This window comes from Hyperolius riggenbachi, chromosome 11, assembly GCF_040937935.1.
Source record: "Hyperolius riggenbachi isolate aHypRig1 chromosome 11, aHypRig1.pri, whole genome shotgun sequence".
Lineage (NCBI taxonomy): Eukaryota > Metazoa > Chordata > Amphibia > Anura > Hyperoliidae > Hyperolius > Hyperolius riggenbachi.
Genome location: NC_090656.1, coordinates 43311761 through 43331396, shown reverse-complemented (window position 1 = coordinate 43331396; position 19636 = coordinate 43311761). Strand labels below are relative to the sequence as shown.

General features: G+C 45.3%; 1 protein-coding gene across 2 annotated transcripts in view; it reads right to left on the bottom strand.

Moving 5' to 3' along the window:
- Nucleotides 1-2897, bottom strand: part of CMIP (c-Maf inducing protein) — a 253336-nt gene extending 250439 nt beyond the window's left edge. For both annotated transcript variants that reach the window (XM_068260379.1, XM_068260380.1), the window contains exon 1: nt 2252-2897. In XM_068260379.1, the coding sequence (XP_068116480.1) occupies nt 2252-2548 (297 nt within the window). In that variant the 5' untranslated portion in view covers nt 2549-2897. The remainder of the gene's footprint in view (nt 1-2251) is intronic.
- Between the last annotated feature and the right edge of the window lie 16739 nt (nt 2898-19636).

Sequence of the window (19636 nt, the reverse complement as noted above, 5' to 3'; positions counted from 1 at the left end):
CTTGCGCATAAAAATGAGAAGTTTCATGGAGAAATAGCGAAATGCGCATGTCAAGCCTAGTACGAACGACCGTTTCCAACGATGTACTACTTTTGCAAACGATAGTCGTTGGTAAAAATCCGTCAAGCTAGATCGTTCGTTTTTAACGATGTAGCTCGTCCGTCGTTAGACTTAATAATCGTTGGTTGCTTTTTTTTAAACAATCGTCATTTGAAACGATCAGGGAACGATCGTTTCAAACGACTATAGTCGCATGTGTGTACGCACCTTTACACAGGTCTCCCAGGACCCTGCATCCTCCATCAGGTTTTTGATTTTTTTAATGCCATTTGAAAATTCTGAAGCACGATACTTAAACTATGCATACATCATCTTACATTATACCGTAGCATTTTATTTATTGTTTTCCTACGTATGCATGTCCCTGTCCTACTTGGTGACTCACAAACCACTAGCATATAAAAAGATAATTCTAACCGGTTTAGTGATATCATGAACTAGGAAGTGTTCCTTGGCCTATAATAAACCAATACTTGCAACACGTAACTGTGCTTAAAATAAGCTAATTATAATATTTAAATTTTACTTACACTAATAAACCCAATACAAAGCATAAATCTTAAAATGACAACAAAAATTCATATCGTTTAGTAAATAACACCCCCAAAAATGAATACAAGCCGTACAGCACACATCAAAGTGTCATATTGGTTTATGCTATACAATCATCTAACGCTGATTTCCCAGAATCCTTTGCTGATATAATATATAGTATTCCTATGGGTGAGCAGTAGTGTGCTGCAGTGAAGCTGCCATACCATACCGTACTGCATGTAAAAGCCCTGTTAAGCCTTACAAGACCACAATGACAGGCTAACGTAAAATAAATATAAAATCAACATTATACCATTAATATCTAGAAAATAGAGGCAAAGCCCTGACACTGGCACCCTTAATGGAGAATTCTCAATCTGATGTTCTTGTGCTTATGACAATTTTACATTTCACTGATCCTGGGAACACTGGAACAAAGATAACAGTTTCAAAGATTAAACTGAATTTTAAAGCAGAAGTATAAGTGTAAAATAAAATAACAATAAAATAAAAAAAAAAAAACTGAGACGCAAGTACATTCTAAGGCTCCTGTTGTCTGACTTGATTGCTAAAGGAAGTCATAACAGGCACAGTAGAGGTGTATGTAGCCAACAGTACATAGGTGATACCATAATCAGTAGATTTTAGATAAATTAGTGGAAATGAAAAAGTGTTTTTATTTTTTAATGAAGGACGATAAGTTGCCTGATTCACAAGTCTTTCTTAGGGGAAAAGAAGAACATGAGACCTAAGCGCCAACTGGAAAAAATGGAAACATACTATTTATTCTTGATGATAGCTAGATGGAAAGACAGACCAAACGGTATCTTGTTCATATGAAAATCAATACATGAGTGTAAAGCTTTTTTTATATTTCATGTTCTCTAAAATTCAACTATCACCACCTAGGTAGATCTAATGGCTTTTCCACATCAAACATACACATTCTTCTCTGTACACCAATGCATCTATGCCAGGCATTAGCGTAATGACTGAGATCAATGGCTCCAAACCATTGGACAGAAACACAACGGTAATATAGCCGCTTGGCCATCCCAAGTCTATCACGTAACCTATCAATAGGACTGCATGCAGAACACCTTAGCCATCTGACATGTCGATCAATATCTGGGTAAGGCACAAAGCCATAGTTGACATCTAAAGAGAGGTTCTGCGTCAGCTGAGGCCTTTCCGTCCAGATGTGATCATCTACAGTGAGAGCGAGCAACCAAGACCCTCTCACTCCATAATACCAGTCCATGAACATGAGGTATGGAACCTTACAGTCAACAAACCACAGAAGAACCCAATATATAGGTATATTTTAAGGAATAAGGATGATAGGTAAAGAAGCAGTAACCCATAGCGACCAGATTTCTTAGAAGAATGACTGATGGCTGTAGGTTAATGTATCCTGTACTAAGAAAATGGACAAATCTTAACCACGACCAGCTACTCTTGGTCAGAAAATCATTGGCAAGTAAATATAAAATTAAGATATACAGATAGGTTGGATTGGATTGATATGTACACATATAGATGAGGAGCTACAGAAGAGAAAGCCCATCTGGCTCCTCCTCTCGGCTATATGTGGCCCCCTCATTGCCACTGCAGACCACCCTAACACCTCCGCCTGGGCATCCTCCATGGCACTTACTGTGGCAGAGGTCAGGCTGTTGTCGGCCAGGGTCAGATGGTGAGGCTCCCATCTCCGCAGGAATTTGGAGGTGAGAATCTTGCTCAGGAAGGTCCTGGGGTGCATGATGACACAGACCTGGATGTCCCCCTCTTGCAGCAGTTTATACCTCATGCCATTGATGTGCACCTGGGACCTCCTGCAGGGCACAGCACCCATCTTCCCCCCCTCTGGAGCAGACATCTCCCCCAGCAGTGGTCTGTTCTCCTCTATCTGTCTGTGATCGCTGCCCCCACATGAGCTGCTAGTCAAATCCATAGCAACTAGTGAAGAAGAAGAAGACACGGTCTTATGATTCTGGAGGACTCCCCACGAATCCCAGGAAATGAGGAAAAAACCGACTAGATCACGACTAGATCCTTGTAAGCAGACACCGTATAGATCAGATTCCGAATCTCAGAAGGTCCTGGCCGTATCCAGGCTTCTCCCTGATTGCATCCACATTTTATCCCAGAGGTGAGGAAGCCACGAGCCCCCCAGATCCTGAGCAGAGGGGGCTGTGACCAGGCTGGGGTTCCCTTTGTGTGTGGTCGGCTCTCAGCATGAATCCTGTGTGTGACTTGTTACAGTGACTGTGTGTGTGTGTCAGTGTGTGAGTGTGTGCGGCGCGCTCGCGTGTGTGTGTAGATTGCAGCAGCTCTGCTGCGCTCATTGGCCGGCCGCGCGTCACGTGCTCGCTGAATGACGTCAATGGCAGAAGCAGGCAGATCAGGATGCACATTGTGAGTGTGTGTGCTGCAGGGAGGGGAGCTTGTCATTAGCAGGAGAGGGGAAGCTGGGGACAGCAGCAGTGCACAGGCTGCTCGCCAGCTTTATAACACCTGAGCCTCGCTGTCTCCTACCCAATACAGGCTGCACAGGACCTGCCAGGCTGGACACTTCATAGAGGGACCCAGAAAGAGAGGGAGGGGGGAAGAAAAACAATAGGGGTAAAATGGGAAATTTGACTGACAGGTCAGTTATTTAAAGGGAACTTGAGGCGGGGCTGCCATATTTATTTGCCTTTAAATTGTACCAGAGACGAAAAAAACATACATACCTGGGGCTTCCTCCAGCCCCCTCCGGCCTGATTGCTTTCTCTGTGCTGTCCTCTGCATCCTCCATCTTGGGTCCTGATATCTTTGGCCAGTTGACGCATGCGTAGTGCGGCTGCGCACGCTCCTCTGTATTGTTCCCACGGCCAGTAAAGTTCTGCGCATGCGGCGGGGAGGACACGCGGGCAGGCAGGCCATGCGTGCACAGTAAGCGCCGACTGCTGAATGTACCGGGACCCCGTACGGAAAAATGAGGAGGTGGAGGATGGTGCTGAGGGAGCAATGGGGCTGGAGGAAGCCCCAGGTATGTATGCATTTTTTTTTTTTATTACATCTCTGGCTTCCTTTAAAGGAATCATCAGGCAAGTCTAACCTATATCTGATTTACTCACCTGGGGCTTTCTCCAGCCCCTCGCAGCTGTCTGTCCCACGGTGAGCGCTCTGTCCGCAGCCGCCGGCCCGAGGTCCTCACGTGGGGCACAGGTGGACCTTGATGTGAAGCACCGCTGTCAATCCAGCCCATGTTGGCTGTTGCATACTGCGCAGGCGCAGTAGTTCTGTAATAAAAGAAAGTGCTTCATTTTTACAATAATCCTGTATAAATGATTTAGTCAGTGTTTGCCCATTGTATAATCTTTCCTCTCCCTGATTTAGATTATATCATTTATCACATGGTGACATTTTTCTGCTGGCAGGTGATATCAGTGGAAGTAGCTGCTGCTTACTTTTTTGGCAGTTGGAAACAGCTGTAAATCGCTTTTTCCCACAATGCAACAAGGTTCACAGACAGTAAACTGCCAGGACCATGGTCCTCACAGTTTCCTGTGGGAGGTGTTTTACCATCATATCAGCCACACAGAGCCCCTCGATGAACCTGTTTTGTGAAAACGAAAATATTTCTCATGTAAAAGGGGGTATCAGCTACTGACAGGGAGGAAGTTCAAGGCCAAACCTAATTGGATCCGCTCTACTGTGTAGGTGCGAGTCCTTTCCGCCTGCACAGTAGAGCGGGTACAATCGGAATCGGCTATTTCTGCCTTACCTGAACGTAGAGCCACTACTGTGCCTGTGCAGGATTGCGCAGAGGTAAGTATTACTTGCTCCTGCGCTGTCTTGTCAGGATTTGTCGAGGGACTTTCGGGGGAGCCAGCGCTGGATTCCCCCTAGCTGCAGAGGACAGGGAAGCCTCATTGGGGCCCTGAGGCTTCCCCCTCCCGAGGTAAGTATCCCCCAGAGGGTTTTTATTTTTCGTTACCGGGTCTCTTTGAAGCCAGGAGAAAAAAAAGGGTGTATATTTATCTCAGTAGAGAGAAGCTTCTGGATGGGCTTCCCCAATCTACATATCCCCCCCCACCCCCCCCCCCCCCCCCCCCCCCCAGTTCCTGCACTGGGGCCTTTTTTTTTTTTTTTTTTTTTTTTTGTACAATCTATAACATTAATGTTGAATATTTCTCTTCATGGCCCCTCTGCCCTCCATGTATGAGCAAGACTGCACAGTGCAGTAACACAGACCTGCTTGTGCGTGGCTTTTTTCTCTGTGCGCCTGCGCTCATACACAGAGAGGAGTGCAGCTGCAAAGATGAGGAGGGTCCTGGCCAGTAGCATGAGGGTCATGGAGTTGGTATCTACTTTTATTTTTTACCTTTGGGTAAGATCGGTTTGTATTAAGAGACCGGTGGAGGTTGCCATGTTATCCTCTTTATGGGCTGGTGCACATCAGAGCTGTTCTTGAGCATTTTTGAAAATGCGTGCTGGGGGAAAACCGCTTGGCTAATGAAAGTGAATGGGCTGGTGCCCACCAGAGCGGGTCATTTTTTCCACAAACGCAAACTCGGGGGTTGCAGCAGTTTTTAGATTTCTGCCTCAATGTTAAAGTATAGGAAAGTGGAAAACCGCTCTGAAAAACGCTACATCAGAGCGGTTTTCCAGGCATTTTTGTTACAGCAGCTGTTCAGTAACGGCTTTTACTGTAACAATATTTGTAATCTGCTACACAAAAACACTCAGAAAACCGCTAGGCATGTTTAGAAAACCTCTCTAAACATGCCTGGAATCGCTCTGAAATCTGCTTTCAAAAACCTCTAGCGTTTTTGCAGATCTGCTAGCGGTTTTTGGTGTGCACTGGGCCTAAGGGTGCATACACACATCAGACCATAGTCTTTGGAAAATGAAAGATCACAGACCAATTTTACCCCCTTCCATGTAGTATGAGCGCCATACCTACACAGTCTATTCTATAGAGCTGAACTCCCCATCAGACCGAAATCTTTGCAAGATGCTGCACACACAGATGCTGTACACATTCAAAAGATCAGTATCTGCAAAAGATCTGTTCCTGCAAAATGCATTCATAGTCTATGATATCTGTAGATCCTCATACACACCTTGTTTAACCACCCTAGCGTTCTATTGAGATCGCCAGGGCGGCTGCAGGAGGGTTTTTTTTTTAATAAAAAAAAAAACTATTTCATGCAGCCAACTGAAAGTTGGCTGCATGAAAGCCCACTAGAGGGCACTCCGGAGGCGTTCTTCTGATCGCCTCCGGCAAGCACAAGTAACAAGGAAGGCTGCAATGAGCAGCCTTCCTTGTTTGGCTTTCCTCGTCGCCATGGCGACAAGCGGAGTGACGTCATGGACGTCAGCCGCCTCCGATCCAGCCCTTAGCGCTGGCTGGAACTATTTGTTCCGGCTGCGCAGGGCTCGGGCGGCTGGGGGGACCCTCTTTCGCCGCTGCTCGCGGCGGATCACCGCAGAGCGGCGGCGATCAGGCAGCACACGCGGCTGGCAAAGTGCCGGCTGCGTGTGCTGCTTTTTATTTTATCAAAATCAGCCCAGCAGGGCCTGAGCGGCACCCTCTGGCAGTAATGGACGAGCTTAGCTCGTCCATACCGCTAAGGTGGAGTAACTGTCAGGCTGCAGAAGCTAATTTAAACCTCTATTCTCCTGTGTTAAACAGTTTAGAAGGAAGCCCAAAAGCCATTAGTGAAGATAAAAATCTCAGTTACCTTTGATGTGTGCTTATCAGTAACGGCTGTTAAAACCCAAGAGGACGCAAGCCGCATACTATACTGCAAAGCATTCTGGGGCCCTCCCCTCGGCTGCTAATGAGACGTTACAGCAGCTTGTAATCAGTCCAGCGCGTAGCACTGATAAATCTCCGGGCAGAGTACACTGCAGGAGTCAGCTATTGTTCCTAGCCACATGGCTCATTAATATTCACTGCACACTGTGTTGTTCAAGTACGAGCTTATCTGTGATCAGGAAGCAGGCAGGACATGAGGACACATTTGACAGAAAAACATGGAGCCTGCCATGAGCTGTCAGGAGCATCTATCTCTGCATATACTATATACAAATTCTGTGAAATCCAAACGTGGACAGTGAAATGCATATGTAATGTATGTACAGCCAATCTTTAGCTACTGATATATGTGTTTATTTTCTCTGAGACCTTATACCTAACAGCTCCTCTTTAACAGACATTCATCTGCAGATCAGATCCACCAGGATGGATCTTCAGATCTGCAGATGATTGTCTGATCTGAAGATGAATGTCTGTTAAACAAGGTGTGTATGAGGATCTGCAGATCTCATAGACTATGAATGCATTTTGCAGGAATGGATCTTTTGCAGGGATTGATCTTTTGCAGATACTGATCTGTTGCATGTGTACAGCATCTTTGTGTGCAGCATCTTGCAAAGATTTTTATCTGATGAGGAGTTCAGCTCCATAGAATAGACTGGCCTCAATTCACTAAGCTTATCTCCTGTCTTTAATAACTCTTCTAGAGTTGTTACCATGGTGATAAGGCATGTAGTATTCAGGAAACATTTTACCTCAGGCAAACCTAAAGTTAACTTTTCTGTCTTTAAGTTAACTCTTCAATCCTTAAAATAACTCCAGAGTTAAAGAGACTCTGAAGCGAGAATAAATCTCGCTTCAGAGCTCATAGTTAGCAGGGGCACGTGTGCCCCTGCTAAACCGCCGTAATAGCGCCGCTAAACGGGGGTCCCTTGACCCCCAAACCCCCCACTGCGACACTTGGTCGCAGACTTGGTCGCTCCTGGAGGCAGGGCTAACGGCTGCAGCCCTGCCTCCAGTCGCGTCTGTCAGCGGCGCATCGCCGCCTCTCCCCCGCCCCTCTCAGTGAAGGAAGACTGAGAGGGGCGGGGGAGAGGCGGAGATACGCGCTGACAGATGCGCGTGGGGCAGGGCTGCGGCGGTTAGCCCTGCCCCAACCAGGAAGCGCTCCCCCGCATTACGGAGGGGATTTGGGGGATCAGGGACCCCCGTTAAGCCGCGGGATAGCGGCGGTTTACTCTGAGGTCTGAAGCGAGATTTATTCTCGCTTCAGACTCTCTTTAAAGACAGGCTGTTCATTAACTGCGTGTGAAAATAACTACAGAGGACCACCTTAGCGGTATGGACGAGCTCAGCTCGTCCATTACCGCCAGAGGGTGCCGCTCAGGCCCTGCTGGGCCGATTTGGAGCAAATAAAAAGCAGCACACGCAGCCGGCACTTTGCCAGCCGCGTGTGCTGCCTGATCGCCGCCGCTCTGCGGCGATCTGCCGCGAGCAGCGGCGAAAGAGGGTCCCCCCAGCCGCCCGAGCCCTGCGCAGCCGGAACAAATAGTTCCGGCCAGCGCTAAGGGCTGGATCGGAGGCGGCTGACGTCAGGACGTCACTCCGCTCGTCGCCATGGCGACGAGGAAAGCCAAACAAGGAAGGCTGCTCATTGCAGCCTTCCTTGTTAATTCTGATCGCTGGAGGCGATCGGAATTATGCTCCAGGAGCGCCCTCTAGTGGGCTTTCATGCAGCCAACTTTCAGTTGGCTGCATTAAATAGTTTTTTTTTAATTTAAAAAAAACCCTCCCGCAGCCGCCCTGGCGATCTCAATAGAACGCCAGGGAGGTTAACTACAGAAGAGGTAACGTAAGGAATGAAGAGATAAGATAACTCTCTCACTATGTGGAGGTAAGTTTTCTCTTGCCTTATTATCTCCAGCATGATCTTAGTGAATTAAGGCCACTGTGTAGAGTATGGCTCTCATACTACATGGAACAGGGTAAAATTGGTCTGTGATCTTTCATTTTCCAAAGACTTATCTGACGTGTGTACCCACCAGTAGGCAGGAACTTTGGTATTAAAGGATACCTCAACTGACATGTGACATGATGAGATAGACATGTGTATGTACAGTGCCTAGCACACAAATACCTATGCTGTGTTCCTTTTTTTCTTTCTGTGCCTGAAAGAGTTAAATATCAGGTATGTAAGTGGCTGACTCAGTCCTGACTCAGACAGGAAGTGACTACAGTGTGACCCTCCCCGATAAGAAATTCCAACTATAAAACACTTTCTTAGCAGAAAATGGCTTCTGAGAGCAAGAAAGAGATAAAAAGAGGAATTTCTTATCAGTCAGGACTGAGTCAGCTACTTACATACTTGATATTTAACTCTTTCAGACAGAGAAAGAAAAAACAGGAACACAGCATAGTTATTTGTGTGCTAGGCACTGTACATACATATGTCTATCTCATTATGTCACATTTCAGTTCGGATATCCTTTAAGGGTTAGTTTACAGTACTCCATTGCACTGCAGAATAATTGTGCATGTCAGCTCGGTAACCATACAATTCTATGAGCCTGTTCACAGTACTGCATTGTAAATGATCACGTTATATTAAAGCGCTGCATGCAGACTTTGTATTAAAGTCTATGTCCAGTCTCAATTGCAGTTCACACTCATTATAACTGACCACTGAACCCAGCATTAACCCTCCTGGCGGTTTGCTAAAAAATCGCCAGGGGGCAGCAAATCTTTTTTTTTAAATTTTTGTTTTTTTTTCATGTAGCGAGACAAAGTCTCGCTACATGATAGTCGCTGCTCAGCGGCATCCCCCCAGCCCCTCCGATCGCCTCCGGCGATCGGCGATCAGGAGATCCCGTTCAAAGAACGGGATCTCCTGGAGGGCTTCCCCCGTCGCCATGGCGACGGGGCGGGATGACGTCACCGACGTCATGACGTCAAAGGGGATTCCGATCCACCCCATAGAGCTGCCTGGCACTGATTGGCCAGGCAGCGCACGGGGTCTGGGGGGGGGGGGGGCGGCTGCGGCGCGACGGATAGCGGCGGATCGGCGGGTAGCGGCGGCGATCGGGCACTGCACGCAGCTAGCAAAGTGCTAGCTGCGTGCAGCAAAAAAAAAATTATGCAAATCGGCCCAGCGGGGCCTGAGCGGTGCCTTCCGGCGGCATAGCCCGAGCTCAGCTCGGGCTTACCGCCAGGAAGGTTAAGGACACCAGAAGTGAGAGAGATAAGGAGGCTGCCATATTTATTTCCTGTTAAATCATACCAGTTGCTTGTCAGTCCTGCTCATTTTTCATGCATCTGTATTGAGTCACACACCTGAAACAAGTATGCAGCTAATCCTGTCAGACTTCAGTGAGAAAGGCACACACCGAGCATTTTTTGAAGCATTTCGCAAACCGCTTCCGCCTGTGAAAACACTTGGCTAATGTATCTCAAGGGGATGGTGCACACCAGTGGTTTGAGGTATTTAGCAAACCGCAAACGTGGGTCCTGCAGCACTTTTGCGGTTTGCAGAAGCATTTCTGCCTCAATGTAAAGTATAGGAAAGTGGAAAACCGCTCTGAAAAACGCTAGATCAGAGCAGTTTTCCAGGCATTTTTGTTACAGAAGCTGTTCAGTAACAGCTTTTACTGTAACAATATTTGAAATCTGCTACACAAAAACGCTCCCAAAAACGCTAGGCTTGTTTAGAAAACCTCTCTAAACATGCCTAGAATCGCTCTGAAAATCTGCTTCAAAAACCTTTAGGGCTGGAACCCACAGGAGCGCTTTTGGCAGCGTTTTGGCAGCGCCGCGATACGCTAGCAGTTTGCAAAAACGCTGGGCTAATGTTAATGGATGGGGCAACTTCCACAGGAGCGTTTGCGTTTCCCAGAAACGCAAACGCAGGACCTGCAGCATTTTGGGAGCGTTAGCGCTTCAATGTAAAGTATTGAAACGCTAGCAGAAACGCTCAGCAAAACCTAAACTGAGCGGTTTTGCTAGCGTTTTGCGGTTCAGCACACTGTAACAAAATTAAAAATAATTCACAGGACCAATCAGGATAAAAACGCAAAACACTACGCACCCGCTGGGCAAAAAAATACAATGTTGCAAAACACGACCAAAAACGCGCATGAATCCGCTTGCAAACCGCTCAGACAAAACGCTAGCGGTTGCGTTTTGCGTTTGCTGATTTCAGTGGGTTCCAGGCCTCAGTGTTTTGAGGATCTGCTAGCGGTTTTGTTGTGCACTGGGCCAAACACCGATCTGCATGCTTGTTAAGGGGCTGTGGCTAAAAGTATTAAGGTGCATACACTCATCAGACTATAGTCTTTGGAAAATGAAAGATCACAGACCAATCTTACCACCCTTCATGTAGTATGAGAGCCATACTCTACACAGTCTATTCTATGGAGCTGAACTCCCCATCAGAAAAAAATCTTTGCAAGATGCTGCACACACAGATGCTGTACAGACACAAAAGATCAGTATCTGCAAAAGATCTGTTCCTGCAAAAAATCCATTCCTGCAAATTGCAATGATAGTCTATGAGATCTGCAGATCATCATACACACATGATTTAACTGACATTCATCTGCAGATCAGATCCACCAGGATGGATTTTCAGATCTGCGGATGATTGCTTGATCTGCAGATGAATGTCAGTTAAAAATGTGTGTATGATGATCTGCAGATCTCATAGACTATCATTGCAATTTGCAGGAATGGATTTTTTGCAGGAACAGATCTTTTGCAGATACTGATCTTTTGTGTCTGTACAGCATCTGTGTGTGCAGCATCTTGCAAAGATTTTTTTTCTGATGGGGAGTTCAGCACCATAGAAAAGACTGTGTAGGTAGGGCTCTCATACTACATGAAGGGTGGTAAGATTGGTCTGTGATCTTTCATTTTCCAAAGACTATAGTCTGATGTGTGTATGAGCCTTTAGAGGCAGTGGACCAGCAGGATTGCCAGTCAATTTGCATTATTTAAAAGGACATAAATATGGCAGCCTCCATATTTCTCTCACTACAGGTGTCCTTTGAGTACTAGGTAGGTAGAGGGAAGGGATTTAGGTGAGGTACCAAGAAGGGGTTTGTTAAGGTTAGACATCAGAGCAATATTTCAACAGTGGAGGCAATAAGTTCTGAGAAGTAGGATAGATGATCAGCAAGCAGTTCAGTGTCCAATCTGCCGGCCAACTTGCACCAGATTAGCATTATGCGGGGCGCACAGCATAGCATTGCTGCAATGACAGCGCAAAGCGCCGTGCGCCAAAATAACCTGCTTCGCGTACAGGCACAGTTTATATACAGTTTCTGGATAATGTGTGCGATATCACGTTACCATTAGGGCCCGCTTCCAATATCGCAAATTCGCATGCGTTTGCCGCATGAGAATTCGCATAGCCAATACAAGTGAATGGGACTGTTTCCACTTGTCAGGATTTCTGAGCGTTTTCGTCCGCGTGAAAAATTCGCATGGCAGAGCCATCAGAATTTGCATACCGCTATGCGAATGTATGTTAATTTCATGCAAATTCACGTGTGAATTTGCATGGAATCAATGGAAAAGCACACAGGCACTGCCATGGTTAAATTCGCATACAGCGTCATTCATGCGAATTGGCATGGAAATTTGCATACAACCGCATGCGAAATTCGCATCCGCATGCAAATTTTTACCGCTGCAATTCGCACCACACAAGTGGAAACGGGCCCTTAAAGTTGATCAAAGAGATGCAAATTCTTCAGAGTTGATGCAAATTCATGAAATTTTTATGCAAATGTATGCAGTTTGAAAATAGACCAAACAATTTAAACCCAGGTTTAAATTGATTGCCCCTTTTTCTAGCTGCATATATTTGCATACAAATTAGCATAATTTCAGAAGTATTTGCATCTCATTGATCATCCCTAGTTACCATAGCAATTCTATCAGGGATGGTCAATGAGATGCAAATCATTTCAAATTAATGCAGCCCATTGCAAATTGTGTATGCAAATTTTGGAGCTGGAACATAAACCAAACAAATCCTGGTGAGGTAAAATTTGATTTGTCCATTTTCGAGCTGCTCAAATTTGCATACAAAATGTGCATAATCCTGCATCTACTTGAAATGATTTGCGTCTCATTGACCATCCCTAAATTCCATATGCTATTAGAAGTAACTTTAAGATTAAGTAAGATTACAATGTGCTGGGTCATAATTTAAGTAATTAATGTTGATTATTTTCAGAGGGTCGCAGCACAGATTTTAGGAAAATGTATTAAAATGTTTGGAAATCAGAAATGAATCTATCCACTCTGTTAATTTATAGACTTAGGCCCGGTTTCACACTTGCGTTGAAGTGGCAAACGGATTTGTGAAAACGGATCTGATCACTGGTCGTTCGGATCCATTTTCACTCTGTTGCCACTGTTTATGTTCCGCTGCTTTCACTCCGTCCCCCCCCCCTTCATTTTCTCATTGCCCCCAAAGCACTTCAGCTTCCGTTTCCGTTCCGCTGGGCTCAGCAGTCTGGAAAAATTGGTGCTGCAGGAAAATTGCGTTCCGCTCAGCAGATTGTGCGTAACGGATCGATTTGAACGGACAGATGTGAACGAATCCATAGGTTAGCATTGAATCCATTCACATTTGTTACGATCTGCGAACGGAACGGTTTCAGTATGAATCGGGCCTGACAGCCGCCTGGTAAATACCCAGACAGCCTGAAACACTATTATTATTTAGTATTTCTAAAGCGCCAATATCTTCCACAGCCCTGCACAGAATATATAATGTCTTATCACTAACTGTGCCTCAGAGGGGCTCTCAATAAAATCACTTTTATTTTCAGAAAACAAAAACCAACACAAGGTACACGAAAAAACATACAGTGGTGTGAAAAACTATTTGCCCCCTTCCTGATTTCTTATTCTTTTGCATGTTTGTCACACTTAAATGTTTTTGCTCATCAAAAACCGTTAACCATTAGTTAAAGATAACATAATTGAACACAAAATGCAGTTTTAAATGATGGTTTTTATTATTTAGTGAGAAAAAAACCTCAAAACCTACATGGCCCTGTGTGAAAAAGAAATTGCCCCCTGAACCTAATAACTGGTTGGGCCACCCTTAGCAGCAATAACTGCAATCAAGCGTTTGCAATAACTTGCAATGAGTCTTTTACAGCGCTCTGGAGGAATTTTGGCCCACTCATCTTTGCAGAATTGTTGTAATTCAGCTTTATTTGAGGGTCTTCTAGCATGAACTGCCTTTTTAAGGTCATGCCACAACATCTCAATAGGATTCAGGTCAGGGCTTTGACTAGGCCACTCCAAAGTCTTCATTTTGTTTTTCTTCAGCCATTCAGAGGTGGATTTGCTGGTGTCTTTTGGGTCATTGTCCTGCTGCAGCACCCAAGATCGCTTCAGCTTGAGTTGACGAACAGATGGCCGGACATTCTCCTTCAGGATTTTTTGGTAGACAGTAGAATTCATGGTTCCATCTATCACAACAAGCCTTCCAGGTCCTGAAGCAGCAAAACCACCCCAGACCATCACACTACCACCACCATATTTTACTGTTGGTATGATGTTCTTTTGCTGAAATGCTGTGTTACTTCTACGACAGATTTAACAGGACACGCACCTTCCAAAAAGTTCAACTTTTGTCTCGGTGGTCCACAAGGTATTTTCCCACAAGTCTTGGCAATCATTGAGATGTTTTTTTAGCAAAATTGAGACGAGCCTTAATGTTCTTTTTGCTTAAAAGTGGTTTGCGCCTTGGATATCTGCCATGCAGGCCGTTTTTGCCCAGTCTCTTTCTTATGGTGGAGTTGTGAACACTGACCTTAATTGAGGCAAGTGAGGCCTGCAGTTCTTTAGATGTTGTCCTGGGGTCTTTTATGGCCTCTCGGATGAGTTTTCTCTGCGCTTTTGAGGTAATTTTGGTCGGCCAGCCACTCCTGGGAAGGTTCATCACTGTTCCATGTGTTTGCCATTTGTGGATAATGGCTCTCACTGTGGTTCGCTGGAGTCCCAAAGCTTTAGAAATGGCTTTATAACCTTTACCAGACTGATAGATCTCAATTACAGTACTTTTGTTCTCATTTGTTCCTGAATTTCTTTGGATCTTGGCATGATGTCTAGCTTTTGAGGTGCTTTTGGTCTACTTCTCTGGGTCAGATAGCTCCTATTTAAGTGATTTCTTGATTGAAACAGGTGTGGCAGTAATCAGGCCTGGGGGTGACTACAGAAATTGAACTCAGGTGTGATAAACCACAGTTAAGTTATTTTTTAACAAGGGGGGCAATCACTTTTTCACACAGGGTCATGTAGATTTTTTAGTTTTTTTTCCTCACCAAATAATAAAAACCATCATTTAAAACTGCATTTTGTGTTCAATTATGTTATCTTTGACTAATCGTTAACGGTTTTTGATGAGCAGAAACATTTAAGTGTGACAAACATGCAAAAGAATAAGAAATCAGGAAGGGGGCAAATAGTTTTTCACACCACTGTACATAGTGTGAAACACAGTGCTCCCACATGAGGGAAATTATAACAACATTATCATATACATGTTACATACTTCCAGAAACCCAGATGGTAAAGAGTACCGACACCCAACAGGAGTTATGATGACATATTAAACACATGAGCAGAGTATTGTTCTTAGTTCACTACTAATAAATTTCACATGTAGGTACTGTCCTATATATTAGAAGCCGACCATGGTTTAGGAGTAGCATGTGAGTATGCATTTGGGGCACAGTGGACAGAGAGGGGGTGAAGAAGGGAATTAAGGAGGAAGAAAGGAAGAAGAAAGAAAAAGAACAAGAACAATCGACTCTAGGTCTGCCCCCCCCCCCCCCCCCCGGCCACACCTTAAGAAGCCATAAGTAGTCCTTCTCAGTACTTGTAATAATTCAAGAGGATATACACCTTATCAGTTCTCCTCGTTCGAGCCTGTTGTTTGTATATTAACACACCATGGTGTCCAAATTTTGTAAAATCTTTGTGGGCAGTTACGGTTTTTATATGTTAATTGGTATAGTGGAAGAGCCCGATTAACGATACGCTTCCACATATTTATAGAGGGAATGGCATCCCCTTTCCAAACTCTTAGGATCTCTTTGCGTGCGTAGAAGCAGAGAATACGAATTAAATATTGTACGTACTTGTTGCATGAGGGTTCCTCAAATAACCCCAATAACGCTAGTTTAAGTGTGCAATCAAAACGTGCCTCTGTAATTTCATTTATAGTAGCAAATATATCTGTCCAAAATATCTGTATTTTGACACAGCTCCAGAACATATGATAGAAAGTGCCATTCTCGGCAGAGCACTTCTGGCAGAGCGCATCATTATTATCACAAATGTTGTGCATCCTAACAGGAGTTAAGTATGTACTATGGAGAAATTTAACTTTAATTAATCTATCCTTGGCTGAAATTGGAAGTTTTACAAAATCCTCCAGGATATCATCCCAATCTGTATTGTCCAGTCCTGGAATGTCCATGTTCCATTTTTCTTGGCAACGAAGGAGTTTTTCGCCATTTTTGGATAAGAGGGCTGAGTATAGCACTGACAAGGGTTTATCCAAGTGTGCAGTGAGAAGAGTATTCTCAAGATCATGTACACCCAACGTAGGGGCTCCGCCAGAGTACTGCGCAGAGAACGCATGCCTTAGCTGTAAGTAGCGGAAAAACATTTTATTTGTAAAGAGTACAGTTGTTTCATCTCGTTAAATGTTGAAAAGCGAACCGTCTTTTATAATATGTTGCAGATGCTTTATTCCCGCTTTGGCCCAAATTACAGGATCTGGAATCTGTGTAAAGTGTGGAAGGTTAGGATTATCCCAGATAGGGGTATATGGAGACACATTTTCACCCACACCCAGGAACTTAACTGCAGCTGACCACACTCTGCACACCGCCTGCATCGGGAATGTGCATCTATCATCGTTTGTGGTGCCTCTATATATTAGGAGAGTAAGTCTTTCATAGGATCCCAAGCATGCCACCTCCGTCACTACCGCAGGATTATAGCTGTCTTGGCCAAGCCACCATCTGGCTGTGACTAATACTGCAGCATAGTAATATAGTTGCATATTGGGAAGGGACAAGCCACCTTGATCTATAGGTAATTGTAGAGTGCTAAGGGCAATTTTAGGGGTCTGGCCTGTCCAGATGAAGGTTGAGATTAAGGAGTGTAGGTTTTTAAAGAATTTTTCAGTGAGAGTCCTACCATATGTCTATGTATGTATTGTGTAGTGTATGTATTGTAGTCTAGGGCCACTTCTAAGGAGAAGCCAATTAACTTATCTGAATGTATTTTGGGCTGTGGGAGGAAACCGTAGTGCCCGGAGGAAAGCCATGCAGACATGGGGAGAACATACAAACTCTGTGCAGATAGTGCCTTGGCTGGGATACGAGGACTGGGGTTATACGGGGACCCAGCGCTGCAAGGCGAGAGCGCTAACCACTACGCCACTTTGCTGCCCAGTTACTCTCTTCATCCACCAATTAGACCGTGGCTGCCAAGCTGGGGCGGGCCACAGCAACGCAGATTCCCGAGGGTGGGGCGGAGTGATCACCTGCTGGATAAATTGCCTTTAGTGACACGGGTGTTAGGGAGCAGCCGTGGCTCATTTAGTCAATGCTCGCATTCCAAGTATACATACATATACATATACATATATACACATACACACATACACGGTCATCTGCTACAAGATGGTGGAGGTCATGGTGGCCACATTTGTTGTGTCCCCCCTGGCTCCTGAGGATCATCAGGAAGGGGAGGGTTATTGGATGTGAACATTAGAGAGACACGTTTTGCTGGGGTACCCAATGATTTACACTCCTGTGTTTGGCATAAAGAAACCTCACCATCTGACACTCCGCATACTGTGCTGTTGAATAGTCCCTGAGCTGGGCTCGGAGGATCTGTTGATTTATATCTATTTCATGGATACAGTCAGCAACTGTGTCTTGGTAACCTGATCCTGGCACAGCCGGCAGATTGCAGTGATCAAAGTTACACGGGCATTTCCTGGGCGACTTTCTTGCCAGGTAATTTGTAACAGAGAAGTGCGTCAGTCTTCAGACTGGGCTGCACTAGGCGGAGTTCTCGCTTTACGTGTTATGAATGCACTTCCACAACAGCGCCAGCATGTGAACGCCCCTTATCAAAGCTGGCAACAAAGAGCTGTTGTATCTAATGCTTGTCCTAGCAAATCACCCGGGTTCATTTACAAACGTTGGGGAACCTAAGTAACTGCAAACATGGCCAGGACTTGTTAAAGAGACTCCGTAACAAAAATTGCATCCTGTTTTTTATCATCCTACAAGTTCCAAAAGCTATTCTAATGTGTTCTGGCTTACTGCAGCACGTTCTACTATCACCATCTCTGTAATAAATCAACTTATCTCTCTCTTGTCAGACTTGTCAGGCCTGTGTCTGGAAGGCTGCCAAGTTCTTCAGTGTTGTGGTTCTGCTATGAACTCCCCCATCCAGGCCCCTCTCTGCACACTGCCTGTGTGATATTTAGATTAGTGCAGCTTCTCTCTGTTCTATTATCTTTTACAAGCTGGATAAATCCTCCTCTGAGCTGGCTGGGCTTTCACATAATGAGGAATTACATACAGGCACAGCTGTCTGCACTCTGCAGGAAGAAATAGCCTGACACTTCAGTGGAAGATAGCTGCAGGGGGAAAGAAACACACAAATGACCTCTTGAGATTAAGAAGGAAGGGTGTATACAGCCTGCTTGTGTATGAATGTATTTTCTATGTGTGGACATACTGTACATCAACCTACTTCCTGTTTTGGTGGCCATTTTGTTTGTTTATAAACAAACTTTTTAAAACTGTTTTTAACCACTTTTAATGCGGCGGGGAGCGGCGAAATTGTGACAGAGGGTAATAGGAGATGTCCCCTACTGCACTGGTGTGTTTACTTTTGTGCGATTTTAACAATACAGATTCTCTTTAAGAATTATCTGGTACTAGGAGACAAACGTCTGCAACTTCCACCAGGGTCATATCGGATTAGTGCACGGATTGGTGAAAGCTTAGTGTATTAGGCTACTTACACACCAAGACGTTGCGTTTTAGGGGACGTTATGGTCGCATAACGTGCTCCTAACGCAACGCCTGGTACTCTTAGATGTGGACGTCAGAGTGAGCCGCGTTGTGCAGCTCACCCTGGCCTCTGTGATGCCGTGATGCGTACTCTTGGACGCATGCGGAATCACGTGGTCCCGCCAGCCAATCGCCGCACAGAGCGGCGCTCCAGGAAGTAAACACTGCACGTCACACCGTGCACAGGATTATTAATTAGCCATGTGCCTGGCCGAGGAGGAGGAGGGAAAACCTCCTCCCCAACACTAGTGAGCATGTGCGCACAGTCTAACGTGGCTTAACCGCGCATAACGCCGTAGCATGCAGCACATTCAACTGAAGTCCTGCGTTACAATGTAACGCATCGTGGGCACTGTGAACAGCCCATTGATTTTTTATTACTGTGCGGTGGGCTGCGTTACAGGCTGCTCTAACGTGCGCCTGTAACGTCTCACTGTGAAAGCAGCCTTAAAGTGAACCCGAGGTGAGAGGCATATGGAGGCTGCCATATTTATTTCCATTTAAGCAATACTAGTTGCCTGGCTGTCCTGCTGATCCTTTGCTGCAAATACTTTCAGCCATACACCCTGGACAAGCTTGCAGCAGATCAGGTGTTTCTGACAGTAGGCGCAGGAAGTAATGTAGAGGCATTTACGCGAGCGGTCACGCCCCCTCCTGGCGACACTGCAGCCAGCGGAACGTGGAACAACGACGTCGCATCTCCGAGTCCTGGCTGGACCGCGGCAGAGGGTTACGATCGTGGGCAGGCCACTACACGCTGATTTTAAAGAAACCTAAATGTAAGTGCAATTTTATATTGCGTATCCTCATTAAAAATTTTATTGCACTATTGGAGCGCTTTTTGTTTTCTTCATACGTTTCTGACAGTATTGCCAGATCTGTAGTAATGTCTGAATCAGACACTGCTGGAGCCAAATAAACCAGCAGGGCTGCCAGGCAACTGGTGTTGCTTAAAAGGTAATAAATATGGTAGTTTTTATATCATTCTCACCTCGGGTTCACATTAAGGCCCATACACACACCTGACTTAATTCAGCGGAGACATCTGATAACAACTGCCTTAGCTGATAATCAGGCATGTGTACGTTAGCTGGTGACCCCC